The sequence below is a fragment of the Pholis gunnellus genome, assembly GCF_910591455.1.
Source record: "Pholis gunnellus genome assembly, chromosome: 3".
NCBI lineage: Eukaryota > Metazoa > Chordata > Actinopteri > Perciformes > Pholidae > Pholis > Pholis gunnellus.
Genome location: NC_136529.1, coordinates 20899977 through 20916689, shown reverse-complemented (window position 1 = coordinate 20916689; position 16713 = coordinate 20899977). Strand labels below are relative to the sequence as shown.

At 47.7% G+C, this 16713-nt stretch overlaps 1 protein-coding gene across 1 annotated transcript in view; it reads left to right on the top strand.

The window, feature by feature from the left end:
* The window catches only part of magi1b (membrane associated guanylate kinase, WW and PDZ domain containing 1b), a 117089-nt gene that overhangs the window by 87804 nt on the left and 12572 nt on the right, over window positions 1-16713 (top strand). Inside the window, 7 exon segments of the mRNA XM_079186571.1 lie at window positions 7278-7309; window positions 7821-7859; window positions 9748-9873; window positions 9875-9995; window positions 13369-13460; window positions 14024-14216; window positions 15308-15697. Coding sequence (XP_079042697.1) covers window positions 7278-7309; window positions 7821-7859; window positions 9748-9873; window positions 9875-9995; window positions 13369-13460; window positions 14024-14216; window positions 15308-15697 — 993 coding nt within the window.

Here is a 16713-nt window from a genome sequence, read left to right as displayed (position 1 = left end):
CTCTTCCCGGGCAGGGGCTTAATGGGCTGTCAATAAAACAGAGGGCAGTTTAGCAGGGCTTGTGTAGATGCAGTGACTAGCTTTGATAGCCACAGACGGAGAGATATGACTGCGATAGAAGGAATGCTAAAAGACAACGGTATGGATGATGATAATGCTTATAAGGGCATTTTAATTGAACCCATTGAAGGTCTTATCCTACTTCGGGTTTTGGAACGAAGGATGCCAGTCGGCAGAGGAAAACACAAACACAGGAAACAAATGATGAAGGCCAGTTGAATGTACAGTGTCTTCTAGCAGGACCTGCCCTTCTAGTACTTCAGATTAATAATATAGCAAAAGTCTGCTCCCATTGGCACATTTACGTACCCAGTGCTGGCTACAGTGTGTTTTATAAAGATCTTTTTTGATGACGAGCCTAATGGTTCTCACATCACAACACAGACAGTAATTATTGAGCCAAATTGGACTTAGGGTGGTGTGTTGACTTCATAGGACATCATATCGAACCTGTGTCCGTAGCACTATACCTCTCTAAAGCTGGCAAGTCCTCAAACCTGCCATTGAATCCTCGGTCAGATTCATACTTGCTTTTTGATCAGACACGGTAGATATTTTTTTTTAACTGTATCTTATTGAGGCAAAGCTCCCGTACAGCTGCTTGTGTTTCCACAACAGTTGTTTGGCTGCTTTTGATAAACGAACAAAAGGCTTTTGTAGAAAAGTACGAGGGCTCTTTCACACTTCACTAGTATTGAACATTCTTAAATAATTCTTTGTATAATAATTATAATTCTTCTTAAATAATACCTATTCCTGTCTAGCACCTGGGCACGGATGTGAATCGTGTGGCTGAGTGAGAATTTAATTTGTGGTCGATATAACAACCAAACCCTTGATCTAGGGTTGCAACTAATGATTATTTCTATTATTTATAAATCATTTTGTTTCTTTGACTCAGAGAAGACGTCTTCAAATTTATACAACTAATATTCAGTTTCCGATGATAAGCTGGGACCAGAGAATGATTGGTATTTCTGCTTGACATAGAGTCAATGCACCACCCACACTGCATCATTCCTGTCATACATGTCTGATGTACTGTATACACACACACACACACACACACACACACTGCTGCACCCATGAGAGCACCAAGGTTCCAGATACGGTGCCTTAATTACTCTCCCGCTCTTCCTCTCCTCAGTGCTTTCGCTCCACCGGCAGCAACAAGGCGCACTTGCCTCTAATTGGGGTCGTGATGTCAGCTTTGCTTATCATACATATGCCTCCTTTTCTCTCTTGTGCTCTCTTTTTACTCTCTTCTTCTACCCATCAATGATCTCTTTGTCCCTGACCATGTGCATGTACGTAAACACACACACACACCCACGCTCGGTGTCGGTCTCGAACGTGAACATTCCTCCATCCAATTATGAATTTGAGGCAGAACGAGCCTGGTAGAGTGTTAATTGGTGGAGAGCCACCCCTCCTCCATCCCCATTCCCTGTTCCCATTCCCCCCGCCACTGTCGGTATGTATTCACACCCGCTCGCCCACATGAAGATGGGAGCCAATCCCGGAGGACCAGAGCGCCAGCGGCACACACTCGTTAAGGCCCCCTCAACCCCTCTCCCACTGTCTTTCTCTCCACATATGAGCATGTGTGTCCATTTTCACTCCAGCAAGTCAGCTGGAGTGAAAATGTGAGCATGTGTTGTTATGCCTCACCAGCCACAGTGTGCTGAACATTGGGGGGGAGAGAACCTGCGATTCCTGGATCTCGGTGGGAAAACATGGCAGTGTGAATCTCATTTGAGGGGTTCCAGCTTTTATTTTGTTCATCTGCGAAAATGATCTTTGCTCCAGTTACACATATACAGTACACATATATATATATATATATATATATATATATATATATTATATATATATATATATATATATATATAATCGAGGAAGAACCACCCACAGATCAGACCGTCAGGTTGAGATTTGACAGGTTTTCATAGGTTATGCACCCAAGACACAGAGGTTTTATGATTTATTACTTCAATCAGGTCTGTGTTTCGTGAAACAGTGTTCTTTCATTTGTCTAATTACACCGCTCTGACGTACTCATTTTCCCCTGCCAGTCTCCTCCTGCCCTCATTGATGAGCTGGCATAATTCATTCTGGCCCCTGATGTCCTGCCGTAGCACAGACGCTAATTTCCTCTCCCGTGCTCCCGTTAAACAGGTGTACATGTTAACGGGGTCGATAGGGACGCGAACACCTGCCGTGCAGTCTTTTCTCTGTGAAAACCTGGGTTTGGATGACGAATCTCTGAAACGCAGCCTCTCAATAGCCCAGCAGCTCACGTCATTAGTCAGCTGTAAAAGAAATGCCCAGTTTTTCCATCTGTTCGTAAGGCCTGGCCGGTGCTGCAATGAATACAAAGGTACATTGTGTTTGGTTGCAGCAACTGCTTGTAGCCATGTAGAGGAAGCGTAAGGAGAGGCAGCTGCAGACTGAAGGGAGAGGACGAGAACGGTGGATGTCAGAGGATCAGAGAGATGATGAAAGGGCGGCAACGAAACCCCCATGATGCTTTGCTCTCCCCCACACACACACACTTAATGACTCATCAATCAATGGTGACACATTAGTCCCTTTTGGGCACTCAGGCCTCGCACTCTTATCTCAGAATGAGAGATGGACCTTTTCCTCTCCTCCCACGTAGCCAGCGGACTTCAAATGGCAGCTTGAGGGACTAACACAGGCAAGAGGTGTTAAACTATTTCGCAAATGTCTGTGTATTTGATGAACCCCTCCACTGCACACTTTTTTTAATCTCCTTTGAGTAAATAAGAATCTAAATACCCAAACAAATGTCAGAGACCTCAGGTTATCTGCATGGCTACTTGGAAAACTCTTAAGAGCATTGACTGCGTTCGAGCACAGATGGGTGCATTTCCTCTCGCTTGCGTTTGTTTGCCTTTCCTGTCATTGCCTTTTAAGTGCAGTCTGAAAGAGATTTATTATACCCTTGAAGTCAGACAGTGGGTTGAAATGTGTCTTCTCCTTTTTTGTTTTTTTTCATGGGCGTGCGGCTTTAAGAGGGTAGAAACAGCAAGCGGATCATTAGATTGCTCTTATTGGCTTAATATTGGGCAATTGAGCAGCTTGAGAATGTCAAAAAAAGCTTTGAGGACACACAGTGATAGGCAGACATGACGTGAACCTACATAACCCACATAAACCCACAGTTACCGGCATGAGGCCCGTATAACGTGAACAGTCTCGTACACACCCATTAGAAAGAGATAAACGTTGATGATGGGTCCCTGCGCAGACCAAAGCAGGAAATCAATTCCCTGTATGGGCAGGAAGCGTCGTATTTTTTGCTCACTTCGCATTAAAAATTCTGCTGACTGCATGTTCCAGTGGCACCATAACGAACAGCATTGCAGTCCTCAAAAAGCAATGATGGGGGGGGGGGGGGGGGGGGGCGGCCTGCCCGCCCGCCAGGTGCCCACGATTCACCTCCGCTCATCTTTTTGGGCTTGCCGGAGGCTCGTGCCTGTGAATCACTGCTTGTTGCACAGGGAAAAGGAGGTTGAGCCTCTCTCTCTCTCTCTCTCTCTCTCTCTCTCAACCATCACCGATCTCCCATCTCTTCACACCTCCGTAGCTATTGGGCGAGTTGTAAAACTCCCCCATTGCACCATCCTTTGTTACTATGACAATGCTCTGCAGATAATCTGCGCTGGGGGTCTCCTCTGGATGGATGTGTGCGTTTGTGCAGCGAAACATTCTGAGGTATCTTTTTGATAAAGCGCCGTGACCTTCTTTGCAAGAACCTTATGTTTCATATGGTTTAAACATTTTCTTTTTTTTTTTTTTTACTTTTTGCATGCATGCTCACCCAGGTCATCTATTTAGTCCCATTGGTACGCTCCTCTGTCACATTTAATTTCACTGTTTACACACACCAGCTAAATAAAGCCGTGCTCTGCCGGGCTGTCACATCCTGGCTGCTAATGTGAGCCTTTCACTCCTCGAGTCTGACAGTTCCCCCACGGTCACCCGGCACCGTCGCCACAGTGACAGATGGACCTGTCTGTTGGAAGCCATCACTCCTAGCGGAGATATACCAACACGCAAACACACACACTGTAGACGGACAACATAATCTGCTTAATAATGGCTTCCGTTTAGTGCCTGCTGTGCTGCCAGGTTTTTACAACGCCTCCTATCTGTTGAACTTGTACAGTATACAGTACCTGAACCCATTACGGCGAGTCGCAATTATTCCAAAGCAGAGCTCCTCTGCGCGCATTTCATGTGCTGAATTCATCTTTCTAGCGCAGACACTTTGAACTCTTGTGTCAAATTTGTCAATGCTTTCATAGTTGCATTTTCTTATTTCCAGTGTTTGCAAAAGACTCCGCTGTGCGTTGTCATCATGAACCCGAACGGTTGGAAGCTGTGGGGCTGAATCATAAGTTTCTCCTCAGGCAGTGAAAGAAGATGACTGATATTCCGTCAAGTGCAATAAAAAAAAAAAAAACGAAAATCACTGCAGTCCTCAAATATATTGGATCATTTATTATGTTGGCTTCATTGTAATTCACAATAATCAGTTGATGTATAACATTAATCATAACAAATAAACCCATATCGTACAAATGTAGTGCCCCGTAGGTTGAGCAGTCGTTCATCATTCACTGTTAAGAATGCAGTGAATAATGCCACCGATTTTCAGATGAAGCAAGCAGAATAAAATGAGCAGTGGTCCTGGCCCATTGAATTTGAAAAGCTGGGGGGCGTTGAGGACTTAGTCGGCGCTCCCTCACTCAGCCAGTGCCCCACCTGTCCAGAACCACTCTTTCCTCCCTCTCGTATGTAATTATTCCTGGAGGTTGGCCCAAACACCCACATTACCTTTTGATGTAGGAGCTTTAGACACACTGTGGTGATTCACACACACACACACACACACACACACACACACACAACCTGCTGACCTGCGCACAATTTAGCTTTATCAAATGGCATCAAGGCCTCACAGTTTAGTGGAACTCTATATCTTTAAATGAATATCTCATTTAGTGATTTGCTTTTACAGTAAAACGCTTGGATGAAATTTCAAACAGCGCAGTGCTATGCGAAGACCCGAATCGACCTTGTGTCCGAGTCTGTTTCTCACTTCCACGGGTGTGTGCGTGTTGTGTATCGGTGTGTCTGATCGGAGAGGGAGCGTGCTGAGCGGCGCTGATGGACCGCAGCAGCAGATCAGTTGCAGTGGATAGATGAAGGACAATCAAACGGCAGCCTGACACTTTGACTGACAGCGTGCTCAGCCCAGAGAGAACACCTCGCGATTGACACTGTGCATCTGCGCCCGCGTCTGAATGAATGATTCCTATTAATTGAAAGGGGGAGGGGGGGGGGGGGGGGGGGGGGGGGGGGGGGGGGGGGGGGGGGGGGGGTGTGTGTGAGAGGAAGAAAGTTGTGCGAGGGAGAGGAAGGAGAGAAGGGAAAAAAAAGCTGCAGACGCAACACAGTTGGAGCCGTCAGTTGTGAATGAACCCAGATGTCTGAGAGATAAAGAAGACGAGTGTCTGTGTGTGTGTGTGTGTGTGTGTGTAAGATCTTATCCCCTCTGTTTCCCTGAAGGATTGACACATAAAAGTGGCCCATTTTTCTTCGATCAGACACACACCATACTTTACATGTGTTACACGCCCCTATTGAGGTGTGTGTGTGGTTCGTACTCCGCTCATTGTTGAATTTGGAATATTACAGAGGTAAATACACACCGCCAGTTTTTGCATTTTCTCTTTGTTTCATGCGTTCCTTCTCCTGTTCTCATTTCCATAACTTCATACAACTGTTTATTTCATGCAGAGTCGAGGGAGGAGAGGAAGGGAGGGGGGGGGGGGGGGGGGGGGGGGCACTGATGTGCTTAAGGAGCAAATATCCCCGGCTTGATCCAGGCTGCACGAGCACTTTAGTCGTCCGTCCGTCGGTCTTTCTTTGTGTGCTGCTTCTCTGCGATAATGATATTTTCTGCGATGGTATTTCTGGTCACTGCTCAGTCAAGCTGAAACCCGTCAGTCAAACCTTAAGCACACTTCGATTTGTGTCGGGAGCGCAGCGGGAAGCCGTGTGTGTGTGTGTGTGTGTGTGTGTGTGTGTGTGTGTGTGTGTGTGTGTGTGTGTGTGTGTGTGTGTGTGTGTGTGTGTGTGTGTGTGTGTGTGTGTGTGTGTGTGTGTGTGTGTGTGTGTGTGTGTGTGTGCCAGCATCTGGGGGTGGGAGGGAAACTGAGATGGAGGGGGAGAGAGAGAGAGAGAGAGAGAGAGAGAGAGAGAGAGAGAGAAATAAAAGATACAGAGAGAGAGAGGGGGGGAGAAGACGGAGGGAGGGTGGGTGATGATGCTGAGGAAAGAAAAGGGAGGGAGGATAGTGTGCAGTGAGGTGTGTGTGAGAGAGAGAGAGAGAGAGAGAGAGAGGGGGGGGGGGGGGGAGGAAGGAAAAGGCAGCAGGAAAGGGAGAGACGGAGAGGACGCTGCTACTGCCTATAGATGCCGGAGCCTTCGACAGCGGAGCGCGGCGCTCAGCGGACACAGGAAGATGGTCTCAGTAAGAGGGGAACTGACGGTTGCCTATAATTTAATGTTCAGTATCTTGGACTCCTTCTCCATGGGTAATGCTACGGCCGGGAACTCCAGAGCACAGCTCGCTCCTCTGCTCTCTCTTCTTCTTTTTCTTTCTTTCTCTGGCTTAGTTGCTCTCCAGGATTCTCCCCTATCCTCTTAACTATCACTTTCCTCCCCTCAAACTCACTCACTCACTCACTCACTCATTCACTCACATGCGCGCTCCGCCGTCGTCGGATAGCCAGGCTCTCCCAGTGAGCTCTGGGTTTTAGCCCTGGAGGCTGGCCCCACTCTTCCGCTGCACCACACAAGCCGAGCGCTGGCCGCGGCAGTGATGCAGATAGATCGCGCTGCCTGCCCCCTCCCCTCCCCTCCTTTCCTCCTCCCTTCCTCCTCAAACGCCAGCCGTGGAACAGCGAGCAAAGGATCCGAGCGTGGAGAGAGAGGAAAGGAGGGGGAAGGAGACGAGGGCTAAATGAGCATTGTTTTGGAGTCTGCGTTACCAGTTTGTTTGTTGTTTTTCCTTTCTTCTATTTTAATTTTCTTCTGAACATGGACAATATACTGAAACTACATCGGTAACCTTCTTCCTTTTTTTTTTCTTTTTTCCCCATTTCTGTCCGGCTTCACAGGGGTGGCACCTGCAAAGAAGAGCCCAAAACTGGTAAGTAGTTTTTGTTTTTTTATTCCCCCCCCCCCCCTTTACGTTTCCTCCTCTCACATCCTTCCTCCACTCCTCTGTCCTCCGTCTACATGGTGTGTCTGTCAAAAAGCACTGCACTTACTTTCCCCGCCTCCCCTCTCCCACCTCGTCTCTTACTCTCTCCTGTAAGGTGTAACTTGTGCTGATGTGTTGGGTCTGTTTGGAGACATTTGATGATGTGCTTTGTGGAGGTGGATCCCTGTAGTTTGGCATCTTCCTCTCCCTCCCCCCCACCCTCCCCTCCCCTCTGGCGGGGGCTGGAACGAGGGGCTTTGATGCACAGCGTGAGCGGGGTTGCTAACACGCTGATGATCGCATCGCGCGGGGTGCTAAGCTTGCACTGCGAGAGAGTTGAATGCGGGATCACAGCTGAGAGTCGGCCTCATCCTGTGATATGTGCTGCATTAATGGAGGGATCCTATTGACTGTGTCTGACTGAACGTGTTTGTGTCAAATTTTTGTTTTTTTGCAGGATGAGCGGGCTCCACCGTACAGAGATTACACTAGGAGGGTATGTGATGACGTCCAGCTGGGGCGAACGTTTTTGGGGAATGAGGTGGTGTTGGTGCTGGTGCTGGGCATGAAATGCGTTAGGTGATAATGGTGATGGCATAGCATTCTTAAAGCAGATAATAGAGGTGATACGTTGAGGGTGATGATGGTGTTAATGCATGATGTTTGCTGTTCGTGTGCGAACGAAACACACTGAAAACGGCTGCTGATGCTGCGATGCATCGAGGCACTGAACCCCAGCGGGGCCCGCTGGTGGCGAAACAGGACTGAGCCGAGTCTGAGGAAGCAGCGAGGGTTTGTTGTGATTGCCCCAGCAAACCCCCCCCCTCCTCCCTCCTCCCTCCTCCCTCCCTTCTTCTGTCTCCTTAATAAGTTATTGGAGCAGCAGAAAGAAACGTATTAGACCAGTCCCGGAGCACAGAAGGAGAGCACAATGACTGCAGAAGGTCAAACCTAATAGATCCATCAAAAACAAGAGAATTGTTTTCATTTGATAAGGGAATAGGATTTGGTGCTTTGTGTACATCAAACTGAGAGAGACATTCACAAACAGAAATGCTGCTCCATTGGCTAATGAAGGCACCATTTTGTTTCAATGAAATGAAAGTGATCACAAAAAAAAAAAGAAAACAGTCCCGAGGTCTGACTTTAGCACCCAAACGAGGCCCGCATTTGTGACTAATTATGTGAATCCATTGATCTTACTTCACCGCACAACCCAGTGAGGTTCCACTCACAACACGAGTAGAGTAAGCATTCCGGCTCTGACTTAATATTTGCTAAAGCGCCGTCGAGCTTCTTTTAAAGTCTAACAAGCGTGATGAATATAAACATGAATTGCAGGAGGTGTAGGAGGCTGATTCAGGGAGTAATGAGTCTTGAGTTTATTGAAGACAGGGCTGCACTTTGAAGGCCAAACGCTTTGATATTTGAGAGCAGATGAGCCGCTTGCCTCCGCCCCTTCCTGGTGTATTTTTGTCCACCGCATCCAAAGAACTGGGAGGTCACATGACATGAATAGACTGAACTGCTGTCATTTTCTCTCATTGTCTTAAAATATCTTCCTTTCTTTCTCTCTCGTGCGCTTGTCTGTCACCCTTTCCCTTCGCTGGTTTCCTTTTTTTTTGGGGGGGGGGGGGGTGCGGCGTATTGGTGAAGAAGGGACTGTGAAGAAAGATACTGTGACAAAGCGGCACGGAAAGGATTTTTACTTGTACTCGCAGCGTACTTGTACTTGAGCTCTGGATTGTATGCGCTTTACCGCGCTCAAAGCACCCGCTCCCTTCAAATCCTCGAGCAGGTGCTTAAGTGCCCATGTTATTGAGGGAGGGGGGGGGGGGGGCAGTGGCAATTTATGAGGAGCTTTACATTTCTGGCTTCACCAGTAAAGTCCTCCCTCCGTTTGAAACCCCAGGAGTGCTCTATTCACTGTGAATATCTCTCCGTATGCAGCAGGGGATGCAGTTCCTTGTTCATACATTCCACTCTGTTAAACAAAAGGAATAGGCGATGCACCCTTGTAAGTTTGTTTCTCCCACAGCTGAATGACTTAATCATGAGAAAACCATTGAGCTCTTTTTTTTTCCCCCTTCCCTTTGCATGCTAAAATAATTGTCTGAATAAAACAAGTTAATTATTCGTCGTGTTGAATCCGGGAGCAACACAACAGTGGTTGAACGTTACACTTGGGTCCAAAACTCTCCTGTATTCTAATCTTAATCCCACGGATTCTTCTGTCACCAACCACAACTTCTTGTCTTCCCCCGCTGCCCATCATGAGATAACTTGTTTTGTTTTGTTTGACTCGGTTCAGCCTCCGTGTTCACAGGTGTACTGACACAGCTGACTTTCAACTGTCAAATGATATCGATCTGCTTCTCCAACAGCAATTGTCGAGGAAGGACAGTCAGAACAGCTCCCAGCATAGCGTTTCCAGCCACCGGAGCACCCACGCAGACTCGCCCTTGCACTCGTCCCTGGCGCCGCCTCTCAGCGAGAGCATCGCTCCCCCGCCCCCCCTCTCAGCCCCTGCCAGGCCTGCCTCCCCAGGACTCCCCGGCAGACGGCACCATCCAAAGAAAACCGGACCCCTTTAAGATCTGGGCCCAGTCCAGGACCATGTATGAAAGTAGGCGTAAGTATTTATTTTTGGTGGCGGTTGGATGAGGGCTGCATGGGGCTGTTGGCTCAGTGGAGAACCCTGGTGTCTTTAAATGGTACAGCACTTTTTGGAGCAAGATTTGGGATAAGAGATGAGTCATTTGCATGTAAGTAACTGGTTTACATTCACACATATTCACCTATACTCACGTAGAACTAAGGATGAAAATAGCATCGTAGAATATACAATTTATGTTCCATTTCAAAATGTACTGACATTTTTAAAGAAATGAAAATCAAGTAGTTCAGCATTAGTGAAAATGTGAGAAGTCACTCACTTATCTGTGCGCTAACTGTAAAGCTCGAGTCAGCAGGCGATTAGCTCAGCTTAGCTCACACAGAGAGCAGAGGGAAACAGCCAACTTGGCTGTGTTCAAAGTACTTTTTACATTTCTTCTCGTGTGTGTGGAACAAACAGAAATGTCGCTTTTAAAGCTGCTCAGCAGATTTGTTTGACATTGGACACAGCCAGGATAGCCGTGTGCCCTTGCTTCCAGTCTGGAGCTAAGTTAATCGCTTACTGGTTCTATCTTGAAAGGGAAAGTGTGCCATCTTTTTTACGTGGTTGTCCAGTCAGCGTTGATTGTAAATGTAGTCCATTGAAGCAACAACAGTCTTTGCAGCTTTCTCGGTCAACATAGCACGCACTGGGGACTTTATTGCTTCAGTCGACTACATTCACCATCAACACTGATTGGACATCCACATGAAATGCGTCGAATTTTCGCTTTTAATATTTAACATGCAAACATGAGAGTGATATCCATCTTCTCATCTAATTCACAGCAGGGGGAAAGTGAAAAGATGTATTTACCAAAATGTTGAGTTATTCCTCTTCAAGCAGTTAGCATTGATTTCCCGAGCAGCATCAGAAGCCGGCGTCTCCCACATGCTCTTCGTCCAGTCGTTTAAAAGCTACTACTGTAGGTGCCGCTGTGGCCCAATCGTCGACACCGCAGCCATTGACACACTTTTACACAAGACTTCCCCGAAGAGACGCACAGGCGTATAATTAGCAGCAATAGTGGAGTAGATGTCGTTGCATTGCACAACCCCCCCCCCTCCTCTTTGTCTAGCCTTGCCAAAGCAAAGGGATAGCTCTAATTAAAAAGAACAACCCTCAAATCCACTGTCGGGTTAAAAAAAAGCGTGACTCTGTAAGGGCTTTCACAGGCACCTCTTGTCAAGGATTTTTTATTATTTAGATGCCTATGATGATGAAGAAGAATGTGAAGTGAAGGGCTGAGCGTGGGCTGGTAGTGCAGGCGCCTGTTAGCAAGCTGCCGGGAAGGGCTGAGAGGACAACGGTGTTTGATTTGAAAAGGGAATAAAGAATCGTGATGGAGAGCGGACGAAACCAATACTAAGGGGGAGATTATGTCTACAAGCCTGCCCTAAAGTGATGGCGTCTCAACAGGGTTCTTTTTTCTAAATGACCTGAGCCCGAGTTTGCTCAGAGTAAATGTGAGGACCGCAAAGAGAGCACAAAGGATGACGAAGAGGGCCAGATGAGCGACAGAAACACAGAAATGGGAAGCGAAAGAGAAAGGTCAAGCTTTGCGAGATCAAGGGATTCTGAGGTCTAGAAAAGTAGAGAGGAGGACGGGGAGGACAGCTGACCGGTACCAGCAGGTGTGCGTCCTCCGCTTCCTCGCTCTGCGTTGAGCTCTCATCCTAAAATCCCGCTGCGTGCAACCCCACAGGGCTCAGGCCTCGGCATTTCTCCACGCGGCATTCGCTGTAATGAAAAGTTCTGCTGAGATCAAGGTCTTTAAACTCACCATGTGGTGAACGATTTCCATTTGCAGAAAAACTCGCACGGACCTGTTCTGAAGAATCGGGGCCAGGAAGGATAGGAAACTCTCTCATGCTTTATTGACACTTCATTTTGATTATTGTCTGGCTTTAACACGTTCCCAGTTTAATTTCCTCACTGTTTGAACCAGCCGTGCTCCATCTTTGTGGAACATTGATCGATTCACGCCCAGTTGCCTCACTGCGGGGATCCCTCATGGATCCATTAATGGTCAGGAGCAGGGTGCAGCTGTGCAGTTGACCCTACCGCGGGCAGGTTCAGATTGCGACCGCTATCCTCTGACTCTTCCTCTCCCGGGTCCTCCACAGTCACATTGTGATAGATTGGACGAAATCGCTGCGTTCCGCAGGGATTTCAACTGTTGACTGAAGGAACAGATTGGGAGCAGGCTGTTTGTGCCTTCTGCCACCCTGCCGTCTCTTAGTGGCCTTTGGCGGCAGTGGCCTGTGTTGGAGCGAAAGGAAATCTCCCAGGGAGGTCGCTCAGAGCTGCACGTTTGTCAGCCAGTACAACACAGCTGCGGCCATTCAAATGCATGCACATACACGCTTACGTATGCACGCGCTTAAAAGCGAAGAAGCTCATGTGTACACCGAGATGAGGCCACGCTCCCCCGGCTCCCAGCAGCCCACCTGAGGCTGCCCCCACCTCCACTGCTGCTACATGAACCATGAGCTGTCATCCGCTGCAGTGCAATGCACTCTTTTATAGCACAGCACCTTTCTGTTGACTAGCACACACACACACACACACACACACACACACACACACACACACACACACACACACACACACACACACACACACACACACACACACACACACACACACACACACAGATGTCTTCTCTTGTGGCTGGGAGTGGACTGTGAACTAGCCATACTCTGCTCAATAATATATGGCGTATTCCAGCATGTATCTGGTGCCAAGTGCTCCCCAACACATTCGAGAGGAGAAATGACCTCGCATGTCACACATCTCTTCATAAATGAAACAGCGTAGTCCAGTGGAATAGTAATGTCCAGTCTGTGGGAAACGTCACCGAAAAATACCGTTAAAAAGCTAAAACGAAATAAAACTATGCTATTTCAGACATTTCAGCCCGATCGGTTCTAATTATGGGACCAATGAGTGAAGGTGTTCTGAATTGTGCTGGCAGTCTGTCTTGCTTCTGATAGTTTATTTAAGCTTCATACCGGTGCTCTTTACCCAAAATAGATCCTCTTTCATCTTTTGACGGATCGGTTGTTTGTTCTTTTCCCAAAGCCTCCAGACAGACTGTTTGTGCAAAGTGCTATCTTGGTGACAAAGCTTGGAACAGTTGGGAGGGTGAATATTTGCATGTTGATATAAGCAGACGGGGTGGTTTGATTCACTAAAAACAATGGGCGCATCCATTATGGCCATACCGTTGGCTACAGTTATACTAAATGTCTAACTGCATGTTGGGACTGAACTCTTCTTGCACAGTGCTGGTGCAGGCGGTTGGTGTTAATGCGGATATGTTAACGGTGATCTGTTGATTTTACAGTTCCAGACTTCCAAGAGCAGGACATTTTCCTGTGGAGGAAGGACACGGGGTTCGGCTTCAGGATCCTCGGAGGCAATGAGCCAGGAGAGCCGGTGAGTCTCTCTCAGTGTGTAACCTACTGATAAGATTCAGTAACCTGAATGATGAAATGGACTCTTATGTTCACAGTACTAGTCTGAGCAGCATCCATAGGGTTTCACACCAGTGTGGAGTTCTGAGCTTCTCATCAGTGATTTTTTTCAACACGGCTTCTGTGAAAAGAAAACCACCCGTGTCGCACACACACACACACACACACACACACACCACCTCTTTCTTCTCAATCTTAAGGAGGCAAAGTTCACTGGCCTGCACTCCTGCACTGTATTTCTTGAAGGAAAAAGAAATAATGATTAACCTCGGAGCTGGGATGTAATAGTGTGGTATAAATTGTAGCAGACCTGTACTGCATACCAATGTTACACCTGCTAAAAAAGTTTAACGTATGTACGTACAGTATATCTTAATTTAAAAAAAATCTTGTCTCTGTTAAAGCATTGTTTGAACTCCTTTTTAAAGTATATATTCCTAAAATGATATTGCACTTTTGGCAGTCTTTATCTATCTAGATCTACATGATCTGGATTTTTTGTTTTCTACTTTGTTTGCGTTTCAGATCTACATCGGCCACATAGTGAAGTACGGCGCGGCGGACGAGGACGGACGCCTGCGTTCCGGCGATGAGCTGATAAGCGTGGACGGCACGGCAGTGGTGGGAAAGTCGCACCAACTGGTGGTGCAACTGATGCAGCAGGCTGCCAAACAGGGCCACGTCAACCTCACTGTGCGACGCAAAGCCAACTTCACCGGTAAGAAGGGAGCGGGGATCGAGGCCGCAGCCAAGCCTGAAGGAGACATGCTGGCAGCTCCAATGTGCAACCACTTCCTATATATCTATAGATAGAGACACGGGTCAATACATCAGACAGATACCCAATCACAGCGTTTCCTCATAGTCCCTGTTAACGCATTTGAGCTTTCACTAATTGTGTTTCATATTTTATCAGCTGTATATTTTATAATTAAATGAATCAGTGTTGCAAACACAATCATATATCCGCATAAAAAGCACTTTACATCGCCATGGGCCCCATTTATTTTTAATCCCAATTCCATCAGGGGCCCAGGGACCCGCTTGCTATGTGCAGGGATCGCCTTCCACCGACTAATAGTCTGGGTGTGAAACGCTTGGAAGCACTCGGCTGCTACCGTGAGCATACGCCAACCCCCTCCCCCTCCCCCCCGCCCATTACTGTCATTCCGCCGCTCTGCTCGGCTCCACCCTGCTCCTGAGCAGGCGATAAAGAAAAGGCCCATAAATGTGATGGAGAGGGCGGTCAACCTTCGGCCCGATGACAGTGGACAGACATTAGTGCATTGCTGCTCCCCGTCTGCCTCAGAGCGACGAGAATATGAGGCGCCTTCCGCGAGCAGCTGTGCAGGAAATGAAATGTGGAATGAAATGTCCAGATACTACAGTCGGGCCGCGTCTTCAGTTCATCTGTTGTTCAAAACAGATCAGAGGAGCGATTGTCGGTGGGGCTCTTTCCCCCCAAGATGTCCTTTATCATATCAGCACAAACTAGTCTGTGTTTATTTACAATCTCTTTCAGTTTTCAGATTGTAACATTTAGCTGTGTGTTGTTATATCTTGCCTTATTATGCAGCGGTCTCTTTCTCTGCTCTTTCTGTCCTATTATCTCCTGAGCAGCTTATGTAACACTGTCTGGCCGTCTTCATTCTTTTCTCAATCTTCCCGTGTCATCTTCTGAATCTGTTGTGTCTCACCTCCCTGTCCACAATTTGTTCCCCTTTATTCCTTTCTCCACACCATGTCCTCCCTCGCCCCTCACTTCATAATCTGCATCCTTCTCACCTTATCCTCCTCTGCCGTGTCCAGCTAAAGCCGAGGGAGATGTGCCTCCATCGCCGGCGTCCTCCCACCACAGCAGCAACCAGGCGCCCAGCCTGACGGAGGAGATGGGGAAGCGCACCCCACAGGGCAGCCAGAACTCCCTCAATACCGTGAGCTCCGGCAGCGGCTCCACCTCCGGCATCGGCAGCGGGGGAGGGGGCGGAGGGGCGGGCGGCAGCGGGAACGCCGTGGTCGCCTCAGCAGTCGCCGCCACTACCTCCTCTCAGCCCCCCAACTCCATCTCCAACTCCGTCTCCAACGCCTCCTCCTCCGCCTTTCAGCCCTATGACGTGGAGATCCGCCGCGGCGAGAACGAGGGATTCGGCTTCGTCATCGTCTCTTCGGTGTCGCGGCCCGAAGCCGGCACCACCTTCGGTAAGAGATGTCACACTTTTAGCTACGAACACAGTCGTTGATTGCACATGCCAATATTGCAAAAATCAGTTCCACTCAGTAAAACATGAAACACACTCTTCATCACTGGGGCCTTTTTTATCTTCCTATCTTCTTTATGGGGCTGCCTTTGTATCATCCATAAAAACCACTGAACACTAAACAGCCTGACAACCAGCACCGATTCTGGCTATTTACAGTCCCACCAGATCAATACCAACTCTCTTCAAAGAAGTGCTTCTTCTTTCTCATTTTCGTCCGAGCCTGTCAAGCCAAGACACTGAAACCCTTTCTCCGCCTGCAGCTGCTGCTACACTCGCACACGGCTTTTATAATTGATCACAAGTGAAGTGACTTACATAAGGCATTTGTATTATGCAGCTGAACCTAAATGGCTTCTGCCGAGCAGGTTGGCACTAAAATCCTAATGACATCTTAATGAGAATGAGTGCTGCAAGCAGGATAGATAAGGGAAATGATCGGTGTGAATAATATGTATTTATTACAACGTAGAGCAGGACGATGCACTGACTCAAAACCACATTGTCTACAATTGAATCATTGTATTGTTGACAAACTAGACATTGCAGTATTTAGTTTGATCTCACACATCACAGCATAGGAAGCTGTTCAACTTGAATCTACTTTGCTTTACAAACTGGTATTCTCTTTTCTATGCAGTGCTCTCCTTTCCCTACTGCCACGGCTTTTCTGCCTACACCACTATGGCATTCCACTTCTCTCTGTGCTCTTATCTCCGTCAGTGTGGGTGGACTGAATAAAGGCATGAAAATGCTCAACTTTCCAGCTTGGCTTACAAAGTGGCAAAGCTCCCTTTTCGCAGGCCAGAGTGGAAAAGCAAGGGCCTGCAGATAAGCTTTATTTGACTTGACCCGACACGGAAAATCGAATGGAAAACAATTGGCTACATGAAACCAGTCCACGCATACAGTTGGTATTTGGAGGAGCACTTTATTTTTGTTCAGAGATGCTACAGC